We start from the raw sequence: 17644 nt of genomic DNA, 5'->3' as shown, positions 1-17644 counted from the left end.
GCTGGTAAGCCGTAAACCTATCACCTATGGCATGCGGCTACGGGCTATTCCCCTTGTCCTTGACGTCTCCTTGCCTCCTTGGTCCCAATTCCCACTTTCCAGTTCCCAAATCCCAGCAAGGCAGCACGACTATTCCTTTTTCCTCCTCGGAAGTCAGACCTCATTTCCTTCAGGTATCATCGTCGATCAGTTCTTGATCCGACCCTGTCTCTTGGTTTTCTTTTTTCGATCCGGGCTCTCTATGTGGCCGTAGATTTCTAATTGGTTCTGGCTTGCTTTGCTCTCGTGATCTCTGTTGGCGATGGTTTTGTTTTTCCTAGCTTGGGTTTTGTATTGGATGGATTTGGATGGGTTTTTGTTTCAATTCATTTCTCATAAAGTTTGGGGATTTCAGTCGATCTGGAATTTAGGGGCTGTGGTTGTTGAACCACCATTTCCCCATTTTTATTCGAGTTTGATGGGGCTTTGTTGTGGGGTTTGAATCTTGATGGGGCTTGCCGCGGAGAAAGCTGAATGGCTTTGATGTGGCGCATGAAATGCTCTGTTAATGAGAGCTTCCCCACACAGCAAACAGTATGGGTTGGGATTTATTTTTTTAATCTGTTGAGGGCCAGGTTCCCTGTAGGTATTTGTTGTTGTTGTTGGCTTGCTGCTGCTGTTGTTTTAAGAGCTTAGCCGGTTGCCTGTAGGCTGTGGGTAGAATTAAATCCACCCTGTGTTTCTCAGAAAATAGAGACTCCCTCTGATTAATAATAATTAGAGGCTCTGTCCCTCACCGCTCTTCCTCTCTGATTAACAATGATTAAATTTTGGTTTTATTCGAGTTTTACTAGAGATTTTCATTTTCTTTTGATAATTATATCGTCTCACTTGCTTACATTATCAGATAACTAGAGCTTATGTTTTGGATGGTGAAATTTGTATTGTATTTTTCTCTTCTCACCGGTGATCATGTTTTAATTTGGACAATCAATGTTCTTTTTTGTAATAATCAGGTTAATGTTATCCTGGTTGTCTAGTTCTTTTGTTTGAAACAGTCAATAATATTGCAACAAAAATGGGACTTGCATAGGTTGTCCAAGTTATAGCATGGCAAAAATGAGTTGTCTTTAAATCAGTTCTGATAGTTTCTATCTTTGTTTGACCACCTATATACTTCTTATATAATGAAAATTAATATTGAGGATTCTTTAGCCCGAAAGTAGTACATCCAGTGGACCTTTGTGAATTTGATCTCAACTTTTCATGACTTATGTTAAAACTGTCTGACTCTTTAGCTAGTATTTAAACAGCCTAATTTTTTATTTTTTCCAAAAAAAATAAATAGTCTGGTTTCTAAATATATGAAGTACTAACCTCTGTTTCATATGATTAAAATCTCTAAGATACATAAATGTCATCATAATACCTTTACAATTTCTCTGGGATTTCAATTCATAGTAATCATTATATGACTATTGTATAACAGTGCAGTAGGAATTTTCATTATTTCAAAAAATGACACCCTTATAATGACACTGGCAAGAAAATGGAAAGATCTTCAAAAGAAAATAAAATTACAATAGCCAGATAAATGTATTGCAAAGCTTATGCTATTTTATAGCACTTCATGAACCCCCAAAGTTAGAGCTATTGTGGCTTGCTGAGTCCTTTTTTCATCCATTCTTGAGCCCTAGCAATGAACCCCGTATGGAACTCCATTCTTAATTAGCTGAAAGGTGATGTCTTATTTCTTTTTGTGGACGTGGGCTTTCCCATAATTGTATTGAAAGATGACAGCATGTGGGAATGCATAGCTAGTACAAATAAAATTCTACCGTTAAGTTATTGAATTAAAGTCAAAGAATGAAACCCAGTGACAAGCTAGTACAAATAAAATTCTACCGTTAAGTTATTGAATTAAAGTCAAAGAATGAAACCCAGTGACAATGGTATGCACAATATAATAAAAATGTTTAGTTTTGGCTGGCACTCATGAGCTTAATGGTAAAGTTATTCCTTTTTCTTACTCTAGTTAAGTTTTCTTACTCATGAGCTATTCGTGACGTGCTCTCATATTTTCCTGGCAATAAATACAGATACCTGGCTACTTCAGTATGGGAGGCAAATACATGATGTATGGGAGGCAAAGACATGATGTATGTACCAAGGCCATTTGCCCATTCTGAATCTGGACATCACTGAACTCTGAAGCTCTTGCAGTTTTAACTCATTATTAAAAATGTCAAGAAAAGGGTGGTAGGTCCCAACCAGAGAAGAAACCAACAAAGATAGGGGAAAGGAAATGATATTCAGTGGCTCTTCCCAAAGAGAAGAGAAGCCATGCAAAATAGCAAAGATACAGTTCCCTCTTCGGGTGAGAGAAACCCAATACAAGTTAACCAACAGAACAAAGACAAAAACTCCCCTCACTCCCCCTTCCACTTAATTACTCCCGTACAAGGCGAGCCATCGTCCATCACACCCTATCACGTCCCCCCTCTGCTTCGGAATCCATCAGTGCCCTTTTCCCCCACGTCGACGCGGACTACGGGCCATCACACATCGCTCCCATTTCCCCATGACCACTCCGAAGCCCCTCTGGCTCTCCATCCTTCGTCCGCGTGTGATCCGAGCCATCACGCGTCTCCGCCCATCGTCTCGCGTTCGCTTCAATTGTACTTCTGCTCTTTGAACATGAAGGTCCTTCATCGGTTGAAGAAATCCGGATGCGACTGCTGACAATGGAAAACGGAGAAGATAGAGACAAATTATTAGAGCTTTACAAGATCCTTCACCTTCATCTGGCGAATGTCCGGCTGGTAGATGCTGACAAAATCTATGAGGCATTCCTCTATAAGAAAAACAGAGCAGAAACAGATAATTACTGTTTCTGCTCTATTTTTCTTGTAGAGGAACGCCTCATAGATTTTGTCAGCATCTACCAGCCGGACATTCGCCAGATGAAGGTGAAGGATCTCGTAAAGCTCTAATAACTTGTCTCTGTCTTCTCCGTTTTCCATTGCCAGCAGCCGGACCCGGATTTCTTCAACCGATGAAGGACCTTCAGAAGGAAGAGGGCAAAAACCCTTCTGCCTAAGTCTCTTATGTGGAGACGGAAATTAGTGAATTTCTGCATATAAAGAAATCGATGCCAAGGATTAAAACAGGGAACCCAGACATGAAGTATGGGTTGTTGTTGATATAAAAGTTCAATGCATTCAAAGATAGTTTACACTCACAGATTCCAAGGTTAAGATTTAGAAAACGACATCAAGAAAAATATGAAAAAGGACATAATATGTAACATGTCGTGTTACCAATATACGCGAGATTTCAAATATAATGAACTACAGAATTTTGCACCATACTTCAGATAAATTAAGAAAAAGATGGATAATAAGAGCAGATTGAAGAAATGTGTCAAACCCTAGCGCACGCACTAAGAAACAAAAAGTAGGAGTTAAATAGGATAGCAACTAGCTGCTGATATATTAGGAAAAAGCCCGGACTAAACTATTGCATCTACCACATAATGTCATTTTATTTTTAACTGCCTTTCTTCTCTACATGTTGTAAATATTCACCCATGATTACATCCATCTACACTATGCCTATGAATATATGTGCATATTTTGGTCAACTATTTTATCTTATCTGATAAGTAATTATACTACTAGTTTCTCATGTAATATAGCAAATAAACCACTACGAGAAACTTAAAATTGAAAAAGAAAAAAAAAAGATCAAGGAGTATCATGTGCATGTAATGTTATAGCTGTAACATTGTGTATATTAGCTTTCGCATAACACCATTAAAATTCTTATCTTTCAATTCCATTTAACCCACAAACAGCAAGCCTTGAACACATAAATTCCACAGCATAATTTTCATAAAATTACCAAACACCATTCTAGGACCTAGAAGCTGAAATCTCCTCAGCTGCCTAACACAGTTATCTTGTTCATGTGCGCAAATGCGTGTGCGTGCGTCCGTGTGTGTATATACACATTAAGCAACACTTCAGTTTGGCATTGCAAAAACATCAACAAATTCAGAAAAATGAAAAAAAAAAAACAGAACTAAAGAGTAACCATTTGAATTACCTTTCATTGAGTTGGCCCATTTCACGCTTCCATCTTAGATCAGCTTTCTTAGCCTCAAATTCTTACCTGGTCAAATATCCATGCCCCTGGTTCATACCCACGATGCCTAAATCGGACAGATCCCTGCAAAATGTATATTTTTTTCAATTTATGCAGCTTTCCCATATGCTATAAGTGAACTATGCATATAAAATCAAGAGAACTATGACAAAAAAAAAAGAGTTGGTCATCAGCTGTCATATCTATCACAATTCTGTAATAACAAGGAACATTGCATGAAGTCATCAACTTACTCATTTGGCTTAAGAACAGCAACAGCACCACCAGGCAATGCATAGGAACCATCAGGAGTTGCCATTAACATTGATTTAGGAATGCCAGTTGGGGGTCTCACCCTTTTAACATCATAACTTGGATCACCATTTGTGGGGCAGTGCTGGATAAAATTACCTGAATAAAATTAAAAAAAACTCTTAACATACATTAACTGGCGCTCGCAAATGCTGAAAACAATTAATTACAATGACCTCATTAGTCAACATATTATAAACGTACCTGGCACTTTGCATCTATGACAAACATAGCCTGCTGGAGGTGTCCTTCGCTCCAGCCCACCTCGGCCTTAATTTAATGAGAAAAATGAAAATGTCAGTATCCAGGAAAATGGGAAGATAAAATAAAGTGATACATGCAACATATATCATAAAACTAAGAATTTGACTGCTCTTGCAACAAAAAGTCTAGAAAAGAATGGATAGCAAATGTTTTAATCCTAAAATGCATTTGTGGAATCCCTATCATCACAAACATATACAGGAACCAAGAGAGTATATGCTACTTTTAGAGGAATATACATATATAAAGATGCAATTAACCAAATCCTAGTTCAATTAAAAAAGTTAATGTTATCGTGAGGCTCTGAGTGTAAGACAGTCAAAGAAGGAAAATGACACAAGAATAAAAAGCTATACAAAGACGGGAAAAGAGACAAGCATGAAGAGTTCTACAAGTGTTCATGGGCTTACCAAAACCACGACCAGCCATCATCCTCCCACCCATTCCCCTACCAAAGCCTCTTCCAGCACCATAACCTTCTTGTGTTTGAGTGCAAAGTTACATTGACCCAGTGAAAAACATTATGTTATAAATGATTCCTCATTGGTAAACAAAATGTGACTGCTATTGCTACTCCATTCTCTCGAACTTCTCTAAACTTTTTAATTTCTAAAAAATAAAACCACTGAAATATAAGAAATATCAATGATCCAATTAAATGTCTCACTGATTCCAGTCAAGGGCAGGTGTGTCAATTAAAGCCTTAATCTTGCTATCCTCATCAACCTTATTTGCAGGAGAAACATCTACCACTGAACAGCTTGACTGAGCAGGAAGGACTTCTGGAATAGCATACAAATCATTACCAAACTCATCCCATTCAGATTCTTCAGGCTGCAAAATGTGATTGAATGTGTATTATCAATATCCTTGCCATCAATCAAAGATGAGAACGGTCAGGAAAGATACACCCATTATCCACTCAAGAATTAAGATAATGGTGGCTGGCACCAATTCAGAATGAAAAAAAAAAAATTAAGCACCTAGAGAATCATATTCAAAAATTATTAGTCTTACATATTTCATGGTAGATGGGTCGCCAACCAAAGTGTTACTTGCTGGTGGAAGATCTTCTAACTTATCCTCTACAACTTTTGTCCTGCAGATGGAATGCAAACTTTCAATATCAAAATCCAGTCGGGAAAGTCATCAACATTGTCTCAATTTTATCTTACAAAATTTGATCCTAATAAAGTTTCAAAATATTTCAGTAACACTACATCCCTCCCACATAACCAAATCTAAAAATCATTAGCAAAAGCATAATGTAAATGCAAATAGAAGAGCTCATCAAATGCTCAAGATTCAGAGTGTGAGATAGTACTCATCTCGTTCCGTAACAATGGGCTTCCATGGCCGTCCTGGGATGCGACAAATCAATACTGATGTATTTTTGGGTATCATAGCAGCTTCGTCTGCATATTCTGAAACCGAAAATGGAAGAACACAGAGTCTATAAAAATCCAGAGTGAGATTAGAGCAACCCACAGTGCTCCCAGCAAAGTAACTCAACAGACACACTATCAATCGAACAGTAGCCACAATCTCACCCCAACTCCATTACCCCTTATCTCTTAATTTTTCAAGCACAATTATCTAAAAATACTCCAATCAATCCTTTTTTTATTAGTTTTTAGTCTAATGACAATTAATTCTGAATGAACTAAACTATCCTCCTACAAGTAAACTGCATGAATAAACCAATCAAGAGAACCTAGTCTAGAAGAAGAACCAACCTTCATTAGTCTGCGCATTGGAGACCATGAGGTCAAAATCGGTACCCCTTCCCAAATGCTTGGATTCAAAAATTCGTTCTTTCAAATTGGCAACAGATATGAATTGACCCTCAATTAGAATAGATTCGTAATATTTTGCACTTTTAAACTTATAATACACAGCCATTATTTTTTTTTCCCTTTCCGGCCTTCCTCTGATCTAATTGCAGACCAGCTCGACCACAATGAACAAATTGCCCGGAAAAAAGCAGCAAACTGAATTTAAAAGGCCGAAAATTAAAAAGCAGGCCTGATATTAAGGCCTGATACAAGCAATCCTTGATGTCGATAACGCCCAATTATCCCATCAAGAAACGATCTTTCCGGAAGGGAAAAGAGGAAGAGCTCGAGATGAGTTCTCCGCCGACCCCTTTACGTTCCGAACGAATAGAACAGCGATCCCAACAGCAAAGAGCCACGATCCGCAGATAAATCCCCAAGATCGCCGAACGCCCCCAGCCGCTACAAGAGGAGAGAGGCTTCCGCGAAAAGAAAAACCCCTTCGATCAAAGGGATTCAGCCGAAGGAGGAGAGATTGGATCCGAGCTCACTAGACCGTCATCGCCAGAGCAGAATCGCCCGAAGCCGCGGCGCATCCGAGGATCCCCCGAACAACCACTCCAATCGGGAAAATCGAGAAGAGAACGAAGAAACGACAGCTTCTACGATCGAGAGAACCCCAAATCGAACGGCAGAGGGACCTGGATGGATCAACCGGGGAAGGATCCGTAGAGAACTCAAAGCGATGGACAGATTTAAGGGGTGGAATCGAATCGAAGAGAGAGGATGGGGAGTTAAAAAAAGGGGTTAGGGTTAGGGATTCCCCGATCCTCCCCCTCTATTTCTCCAGCGCTCGGAGATGAAGAGGTGGGGAGCGGAAAGAGGGAATCCGGTTTCCTTTATAGAGCATCCCGGCGGCAGGCTTACCTTAATTTTTCACCAAAAAAAAAATCCTTACTTTACCAAAGAGGTGGGGCCCAGAGCAAAATGGTAGAGAATAGAGGCCACTGGAATGGAGATGCAGGCCTCCTTGTCCTTTTCCATTTGGGCTGGGTCTTGCAGGAGTTTAGATGGGACTCTGAGATGATTAGGGTTTCAACATTAGATTAGAAGAAGGAATAGAGGACTCATGTTGTCACTTGGTTTGGCAATCCATTATGTTCTATTGGATTGTAAGTATTTGTAGTTGTGTTATTGAATTGCATTTGGTTGTAAAGCCAATGACTATTATCTGCGACACCAAGTTTGGCAAAAAGTTGTGAACATCAAGGTCATGTATATTGGCATGACAACATTGCATGCTTTGGTATTGCAAGAGTACTAGTTTCATGCAAGTCAAAAGTGTTGGATTAGTAAAGCACGACATCGGGTTATTGTAATGACTTGGTGGGTGAATGAGGCATTTCCCATACATAAAATAATTGCTCTTTTGATGCTTTCTAAGATCCATGCACACCGAGTCATATGAATTATGCATGTTGTGCATGACTAAATGTGGATGGCATGCCCTCACAAACAACAACAACAAAAACAAATGAATTATACATGTTTCTCAACATGCTTTGCTATGTATTATAAAACTTACCACAAAAGCATGTTGCCTCACACCATCACAAACCTCCCCCCCCCCCCAACCAACAAAAATACGAAGAAGAAATCTCCTTCACCATTTTAAACTCGAAAAATAGTTTATCGAGCCTCAAAAGTATGCTTGGGCTTGGGTTGATCAACTTGGATTATAAGGCAAAACATAATGCATATTTAGATAGAGCCCCACATGTAGTGAATTTGCTGACCACTTATTATGTCTACAGAGATCATCTTTATCAAGTCATTCCACTCATAAAAAAAATTCAAAATTTAGAATCCTTCTTTATTGGTAGGTTTAGTTCAATTGGTTAGATATTGTAATCAAAAGTATGAGTTCATTATTTTATTGAGTCTAAACAATTTTGTCTAATCATGACTTGTACATAAAACAAGCCTATTTTAGCTTGAAGCAAGACATGTAAGAACTATTATAACTAATGAATGCTTGGAAGAATGAACATTTATAAAGAATCAATGGAACTGTAGACCATGATGATAGAGATGAAAGAAGAAGAAGAAGAATTGTAGATTGAGTGTTTGTCTACTCTCCTTTTGAAAGGATCAAGATCTTTTGTTTTACCAACTCAAAGTCGATAATGGACATTCTAAATTAAGAATACATAACATTGATCATGATATACATTAAGAAACCAAAAATCATGTTTCTTTGAAACCTCCTAACCATTCATCAAATAGCACAACCATCAACAGTTATAATAGTATTAATGTAGCAATGATATATGTAATAACTTATCTAAGCGGCTCATAACCAAAGTCTATACTCATTATTATATTTTACTAGTGGCTTCATCAACAATGACAAATTCTTGATCGAATTATAAACCTAGATTTGAGTTGCTTTAGCACATTCAATTGTCTCCAATAATTATGAAAAAGATTTAGTAGCCCAATCCAAACATAAAAATTCAAATTACTAGTGTTTTCCACCAATATGAATGCTCTATAACCTTAAAAATAAAATAAAATAAAATCTATTAATAGAAATATACCTATTTATAGTATCCAAAAATGCCAATTACCTATATAATCCACATATAGATTCAACCACGAAGAACACTCCTTTTTGAAAATCTTTCTTAGTTCACTTTAGTACTATGAAAGATCCACATACAAATTCCACTTTAATACTATGAAACTCTTTCTTAGGCGATAAACTAGAATACATGATCTACATATAGTTTCATTAGAGGTTATTGCCTCACAACTTCTTGCTAATAAATCCAAAATTTGCAACCGAACAATTAATAATAGAACAAGAACGTTATCATGGTTTGCACCCGCATCAAGTTTGGGATTCCAAATCACTTAAATGACGATTGAATAAGTACATATGGCATAATTAACCTACTAATGTAACACTATAATCCATAGCCAAAACCTCTTGCACTCATCTTAGGTCAACCCACTTATTGAAATTAGAAACATATATCATCTAGCCGTTCAGTACTCATCGTTTGCCAAACCCCATGCATAAATGTTATCACAATACCTAGCGATCTTAAACCTAGGCTCTGAATCTATTCTGTTACTTTTGTCATATCCCTAGTGATCATAACCTTAAGCTCTAATACAACTTTTGTCACAGTCCCTAGTGATCTTAAATCTATGCTCTGACACCACTTCTATCATGCTCCAAACCTATCATCCAGGTCGACCACATGACACAACTTGCATACTCCTTAGGACAAGGCTCTTCAGAACATGTAAAGCTTGAAGATTCATTGCAACCTCAATATTAGTAAATAATAATGATCTCGATTCATAACAAGTAATAAACTTGTACAATTTCAAAATTCAATCATCTAACTGGTATCAACCTATTTATCATTTCACCCATGATCCTAACCATAACCAAGTACTAAGAATTCTGCAACTCTAAAAAGAAAAGAAAAAAGTTAGTGTGAGCTTTACAGCCTAGTAAGATTCTCTGCCCATCTGTACCAATATAATATTATAATTTGAGAATAGTAATAAACGATATCAAAATGAAAACATAAATTATGGTACCTCTTTTCAAACATTCAGTATCACTCAATTAAACTGACAAATATCTGCATAAACATACATCAAATATTTGGCTTATCAAAAGGGATATATATATATCACAAATACCAACAACCAAAACATTTTATTTAGCATTGGTTTCATATGTCTTATCATCCATTTCTTATTATCTCAATTCTAGGTTCTATAATAATTTACTTTCCAGCTTTGGACTCACCAAGATCATGTCTGAGTCCATGACTGATAAACAAAGTTTTTATGCATAAGCTCGTGGAGGCTACCCCACGTATAAGCTTGTGGAAGCTGTTCTACGTATAAGCTTATGAAGGCCATCTCATGCATAAGCTCATTGAGGCCGTCCCACACATAACCTCGTGAAGGCTATCCACATGACAAGTTAGTCCAAACCGCTTCTTATCTATCTGATTTTATACGTTATTCTTGTCAAATCAACTCTAATTAAATAATGTATTTCTCATAATTTCAAAATAATATGAATTAGAATTTATATAATTATAACTTCAATAGCTGATATCCATATATAATAACACATAAATATGTTCATATCTGAAAATCAAATAAAACATATCTCATACAAAACTAAATTTGTTGATGCAAATCTCACGATATAAACCCAGCGATACAAACCAATCAATCAGTATAAATCCAACCCGTCCTTGACCAAACATTAGTATAAGAAATAAATCAATCATTGTTAGTTTCTTATTTCGGAGCTCTAATATCTAAATTACTCTTAAATCTAATTTTTCTTTCCTACCTAATTTGAGATTAAATAAATAAATAAGAAATTAGGGTTCTACCTTGATTGAAGAACTAGAGTATAAAATTCTTTTGTTCTTCTTCTTGTTTGAATGACTGCACCCCCAATCAATCAGTATAAATCCAACCCGTCCTTGACCAAACATTAGTATAAGAAATAAATCAATCATTGTTAGTTTCCTATTTCGGAGCTCTAATATCTAAATTACTCTTAAATCTAATTTTTCTTTCCTACCTAATTTGAGATTAAATAAATAAATAAGAAATTAGGGTTCTACCTTGATTGAAGAACTAGAGTATAAAATTCTTTTGTTCTTCTTCTTGTTTGAATGACTGCACCCCCATACATAACCAAGGCTGACCATAAAGTAGATATGCATATGAAGAAAAATGAGGCCGGTCGGGTGGCGGTGGCGAGTAGTCAGATTCGGTCAGCATAATGTATCCCAATTCATCTGATCAAGAAATCGGTCTCTGATCAAAGCAAATGTAACATGTCATATTTTTAGATAACCGACGAAGGTCGCAGTGGAGGAAAGACATGGCCAGTTAGGTAGTAACATCAGACGACTCCGGTTGATCTGATCTAGGTAATCTCACTAGTCCAATTATAAACCTAGAGTCAGACTATAGTATAGATAGCTCAAGAAAGATTAATGATGATGAAATTAAACTGTGCTTGGCAAGTGCTGCGGTGGGGGCTGACATGCTGCATAGCTACTCAAGGCAATCACAACAATGGTGCTCTAAGACTGTCTACGAGGTTGACCAAAGAACATGGAGAGGAACAAAAGAGGGAGAAGGATTCTCTACTGGATCCGCTTAGAAGCAAACAAAAGAGAGAGGAAGACAAGAGAGAAAGGAAGAGATAGAAAAGAGAAAGAAAAGTGGAAACTCTTTCCTTCTTTCTCAAAATAGGGAGGTTAGAGGTTGATCTAGATGGAGGCGACACTGGCGATCGGCTGCATCATCGTTGGCCTAATGTCTGGCCACTAGTGACAACCACAACAACATCAACGACTGTGTTGGTCAGCAGTGAATGAAGTCTAAATAGGGAAGGTTTGGTAACTTGAACTAGGGTGGAGGAGAGCCGGCATCAGTGGCAACTAGCACCTGCCACAGGCTCAACCTCCAGTGAGGTTGCGATGGCCGCAGAGACAGCGGTAATGACAACGTGGAAGAAAGAGAATAGAAAAACAATACAATGGTCAGCCTAAAACATGAACCGGAGCCTCACTCAGCTCAAATCACTCGCCGGCGGTCGAAGTTCCACCATGCGGGTCAAGGAGAGTCCCATGAAGACTTGGCCGAAGGTCCGACTGGCCATCATAAAAAATATCAAAGTAAGAAGGGGTAGATCACAAAAATAGGGGATTTGCTCCCGTTTCCAAGTTCGATGATCTCACGATGAGATCTCGGCTGGCAACGATGGCTCGATGAACGATGAGGTCAGGAGAGGTAGGGGTGTGGTAGCACAACTCTGGCGAGGCCCTGAGAAGAATGACAGCGAGGAAAAAAGATGGTTGAGCGAGAGCGAATCTTTTTTTTTCTTCTTTCTGGCAACGACGAACCACTGACCCCTCGAGAGGGTAGATGTCACGCCCCCGGCCCGAGATCGCGAGCCGGGGGTCCGCGCCAACCGCCGCACACCCGTAGGGAACTCTCCCCACGAGCATGCAAGGCATCTAAACCAAAACACCTCAATTATGCAATTCTAAATTAATTCAACTGAAATAAATGCAATCTTATTCCATTGACTGACATAAATTATAAAGTCTCACAATTCTAAATACGCAGCGGAACAATAAAGATGGAACATTAAATTAAATAAAAACCTAATCTAAGATAACTTGAGCCATAATTCTTTTATTCGCACTCCCATATTGTAAAACCCCGGATCGAGCTAATTCTTCGGATCTGTAAAAACAGTAAGAAATCGTATAATGAGCTAGACAGCCCAGTAAGTAATAAACACCTTAACTAGTCAATTCATATACTAACATAAAATATGAATACAAATTACGATGAATCAACATAATAACATATTCAATTCCTTTTCAAGCACAAATTCATTAAAATTCGTATTTTTCAAATATCCATATACATAATCATAAATCTGATTCGAAACAAATCACATTCATCTCATCAGCCTTTAGCTACGACCACACTTATACCCTGTGGCTAGGCCAGAAACAGAACCGCACTTATACCCTGCGGAGTGGGCCAGAATACCGCACTTATACCCTGCGGAGTGGGCCAGAATACCACACTTATACCCTGTGGTGGGGCCAGAATTGCCAATGCATAACCCCCTATTGGCAGGGTCCAGAACATAGCCAGGCTGAGAGTTCTAAATCTGATGCACATCAAAATTCTTGTGGTAACATAATACATGTATCATAATCCGATCTAAATATGCTTATACGATGCAAGAACAGTAAATATAGCAATAATCTGAAAAATATTATTCCAGTTCACATATTCATTTTTCATTCAAATCATCATCTCGTAAAATTCATAAATCAAATATAAATTCATTAACAATTTATTCGATGCAAAAATAATATTATATAAATGAAGAGTCTAGAGAAGGCAGTTCATTACTTACATTGAATGCGATCCACAACAAATCCAATTAATTTCACAAATTCCTCGCAGAACCTAATATCCAAAAATCATATTTTTCTTTTAAAATTCATCACAATATACGTATAAAACTCAAATCTTAACATCCTCCCAGGGCCGAACACGCGGAAGTGTCCGACATCCCGAGTTTGGGTTTGTATTCGGGTTCATACCCGTAAACCACTCTCTCCCTTTATTTATTTATTTATTTATTTTTTGTTTCTTTATTTCTTTTCTTTTTCTTTCTTTTCTTTTTCTTTTCTTTCCTTCCCTCCCCTTTTCTTTTTTTTTTTTTTTTTCTTTTCTTCTCTTCTCTTCTTCTCTGGAATCTTCTCCCGACTTCCTTCTTCCTTCCCCCTTTCTTTTCTTCTTTCTTTTTCTTTCTCCTCTTCCTCTTCTCCCGACTTCTTCTCCTCCCCCCTTTCTTTCTTCTTCTTTCTTCTCCCGCGAAGGGAGGTTGGCGAGCTCGGGAGTGGCCAAGTCAAGGCCGGCGGCGGCCACAGCGGCCGGCTCTCTCCTTCTTCCCGTGGAGGAGGTATGGGCATGGGAGAAACCCACACCTTCTCCTTCTTCCCTCTCTTCTCCTTTCTTTCTTTCTTTCTTTCTCTCTTTCTCCTTCCACTATTCCTTCTCTGTTTTCACTGAACAGAGAAGAGGAACAAGGGAAAGTGGTGCTCTCCGGTCCTCAAAGTGGCCGTCACTGAGGGCCGGCGGCGCCTGTGGCCGAAGGCAAGCCGATTGCCACGGGTGCCTCCCCCTCCTTTTCCTTCTCTCTTCTTCTTCTTCTTTTCAAATGGTATAACCAAGAGGTGAAGCTAGAAATCTTACCTCAGCCCCGGCGAAGATCCGGCGGCTTCTTTCCGGCGGCAAACGGAGGAGGAAAAGGATCGTCCGCGCTGTGGCTTCTCGGCTCCCTCTTCCTCTCTTTCTCTCCGGCAACGCGAAGAAGACCCTCCCTCTTTTCCTCTCTCTCGGCCGGCAGCGGCTCCTCTTCCCCTCTCTTCAAAGAGAGGAGAAGCCCTAAAAAAAGAATGGGGGAGCCGGCTTCTTCGGGATGGCTCCCCCCCTTCTCACACGCCCTCACGTGCGACGCACGTGAGGCCAAAAATTTGGGCTGGGCCGGTCAATGGGCCGGGCCCAGTTTCGGGATCTCACATCCTCCACCCCTTAAAAGAAATTTCGTCCACGAAATTTTCGTACATGTAGTTCAAGAGTAGATTATACTTCTTCCAAACTAAGTCATAACACTCTTCAAATCAAAGTCGTCTTGTCTGGGGCAACTGCTGTTGCATCTGCATAAGGCCCACTATGGTTTGCATAACCTGGCCTAGGCCCGGTTCTTGTCGTTCTGTCTGAGTATCACTAGCAGGATTGACGACTCTCTCCTGCTGAGGGGTGTTACCAACTTGTTGGGATGTGCTGTCATTTTGCGGGTTGGGTGCCTTATTAGTAGCTCTGCGAGTAGTTTTTTTCTCGTCCGACGTGGAGGCATACTGACCTATGTCTATCAGATAGCAGCATGCCAATAATAAGCTTACCAGTTCATTACAAGTACATGGAATGGTTGTTACAGTCATCATAAACTAACGTCCCAATGTCCCTAGTGTCTACCCACCTACACTCATGTCATGTCAGATTTTCTTATTTCATAATTTATCCAATTATGCTCTGATACCATAAAAGTTGTCACGCCCCCGGCCCGAGATCGCGAGCCGGGGGTCCGCGCCAACCGCCGCACACCCGTAGGGAACTCTCCCCACGAGCATGCAAGGCATCTAAACCAAAACACCTCAATTATGCAATTCTAAATTAATTCAACTGAAATAAATGCAATCTTATTCCATTGACAGACATAAATTATAAAGTCTCACAATTCTAAATACGCAGCGGAACAATAAAGATGGAACATTAAATTAAATAAAAACCTAATCTAAGATAACTTGAGCCATAATTCTTTTATTCGCACTCCCATATTGTAAAACCCCGGATCGAGCTAATTCTTCGGATCTGTAAAAACAGTAAGAAATCGTATAATGAGCTAGACAGCCCAGTAAGTAATAAACACCTTAACTAGTCAATTCATATACTAACATAAAATATGAATACAAATTACGATGAATCAACATAATAACATATTCAATTCCTTTTCAAGCACAAATTCATTAAAATTCGTATTTTTCAAATATCCATATACATAATCATAAATCTGATTCGAAACAAATCACATTCATCTCATCAGCCTTTAGCTACGACCACACTTATACCCTGTGGCTAGGCCAGAAACAGAACCGCACTTATACCCTGCGGAGTGGGCCAGAATACCGCACTTATACCCTGCGGAGTGGGCCAGAATACCACACTTATACCCTGTGGTGGGGCCAGAATTGCCAATGCATAACCCCCTATTGGCAGGGTCCAGAACATAGCCAGGCTGAGAGTTCTAAATCTGATGCACATCAAAATTCTTGTGGTAACATAATACATGTATCATAATCCGATCTAAATATGCTTATACGATGCAAGAACAGTAAATATAGCAATAATCTGAAAAATATTATTCCAGTTCACATATTCATTTTTCATTCAAATCATCATCTCGTAAAATTCATAAATCAAATATAAATTCATTAACAATTTATTCGATGCAAAAATAATATTATATAAATGAAGAGTCTAGAGAAGGCAGTTCATTACTTACATTGAATGCGATCCACAACAAATCCAATTAATTTCACAAATTCCTCGCAGAACCTAATATCCAAAAATCATATTTTTCTTTTAAAATTCATCACAATATACGTATAAAACTCAAATCTTAACATCCTCCCAGGGCCGAACACGCGGAAGTGTCCGACATCCCGAGTTTGGGTTTGTATTCGGGTTCATACCCGTAAACCACTCTCTCCCTTTATTTATTTATTTATTTATTTTTTGTTTCTTTATTTCTTTTCTTTTTCTTTCTTTTCTTTTTCTTTTCTTTCCTTCCCTCCCCTTTTCTTTTTTTTTTTTTTTCTTTTCTTCTCTTCTCTTCTTCTCTGGAATCTTCTCCCGACTTCCTTCTTCCTTCCCCCTTTCTTTTCTTCTTTCTTTTTCTTTCTCCTCTTCCTCTTCTCCCGACTTCTTCTCCTCCCCCCTTTCTTTCTTCTTCTTTCTTCTCCCGCGAAGGGAGGTCGGCGAGCTCGGGAGTGGCCAAGTCAAGGCCGGCGGCGGCCACAGCGGCCGGCTCTCTCCTTCTTCCCGTGGAGGAGGTATGGGCATGGGAGAAACCCACACCTTCTCCTTCTTCCCTCTCTTCTCCTTTCTTTCTTTCTTTCTTTCTCTCTTTCTCCTTCCACTATTCCTTCTCTGTTTTCACTGAACAGAGAAGAGGAACAAGGGAAAGTGGTGCTCTCCGGTCCTCAAAGTGGCCGTCACTGAGGGCCGGCGGCGCCTGTGGCCGAAGGCAAGCCGATTGCCACGGGTGCCTCCCCCTCCTTTTCCTTCTCTCTTCTTCTTCTTCTTTTCAAATGGTATAACCAAGAGGTGAAGCTAGAAATCTTACCTCAGCCCCGGCGAAGATCCGGCGGCTTCTTTCCGGCGGCAAACGGAGGAGGAAAAGGATCGTCCGCGCTGTGGCTTCTCGGCTCCCTCTTCCTCTCTTTCTCTCCGGCAACGCGAAGAAGACCCTCCCTCTTTTCCTCTCTCTCGGCCGGCAGCGGCTCCTCTTCCCCTCTCTTCAAAGAGAGGAGAAGCCCTAAAAAAAGAATGGGGAGCCGGCTTCTTCGGGATGGCTCCCCCCCTTCTCACACGCCCTCACGTGCGACGCACGTGAGGCCAAAAATTTGGGCTGGGCCGGTCAATGGGCCGGGCCCAGTTTCGGGATCTCACAGTAGAAGCTCGGCTTATAGGCAATCGAGGCTCCCCCCTACTTTTTTTGTTGGACCTATTTTAGCAATGGGCCAGGCCTTACACTCTATCTTTTTTATTGAATATTATTTTAAAATTTTCTACCAGGTATACTTTACAGATAGGAATTTATTTTTGTATGTTAGAGAGACTAATGTAATTAAGATGCCTCACAATCCACCCAACTAAAATTATTGGCCACTTGTACTTACATTAAAAAGTAATAGGAAAAATTCTTAGGGAATAACCTTACGCTTTAGGTT

The 17644-nt window shown here is 39.3% G+C and overlaps 1 protein-coding gene across 9 annotated transcripts in view; it reads right to left on the bottom strand.

Annotated features, from left to right (window-relative positions):
* LOC120112440 (E3 ubiquitin ligase PQT3-like) overlaps positions 1–17240 on the bottom strand; it is a 28432-nt gene extending 11192 nt beyond the window's left edge. The window contains exons 1-10 of one of the 9 annotated variants that reach the window (XR_005514071.1): positions 17038–17240; positions 16195–16247; positions 13480–15503; positions 6026–12788; positions 5719–5800; positions 5112–5535; positions 4642–4707; positions 4380–4536; positions 4087–4209; positions 2182–3112 (exon numbers count right to left, since the gene is read on the bottom strand). Coding sequence is in view for 1 of the 9 variants with exons in the window: in XM_039131884.1 (XP_038987812.1) it covers positions 4149–4209; positions 4380–4536; positions 4642–4707; positions 5112–5145 (318 nt within the window). In the remaining 8 variants the exon portion in view is untranslated. Of the gene's footprint in view, positions 1–2181; positions 3113–4086; positions 4210–4379; positions 4537–4641; positions 4708–5111; positions 5536–5718; positions 12789–13479; positions 15504–16194; positions 16471–17037 lie in introns of those variants that run through there. The other 8 variants (XR_005514075.1, XR_005514072.1, XR_005514073.1 and 5 more) reach the window with 8 other exon arrangements.
* Between the last annotated feature and the right edge of the window lie 404 nt (positions 17241–17644).

Source organism: Phoenix dactylifera, chromosome 11, assembly GCF_009389715.1.
Source record: "Phoenix dactylifera cultivar Barhee BC4 chromosome 11, palm_55x_up_171113_PBpolish2nd_filt_p, whole genome shotgun sequence".
Lineage (NCBI taxonomy): Eukaryota > Viridiplantae > Streptophyta > Magnoliopsida > Arecales > Arecaceae > Phoenix > Phoenix dactylifera.
Note: the sequence above shows the minus strand (reverse complement) of the source record. Positions and strands in the feature narration are given on the sequence as shown.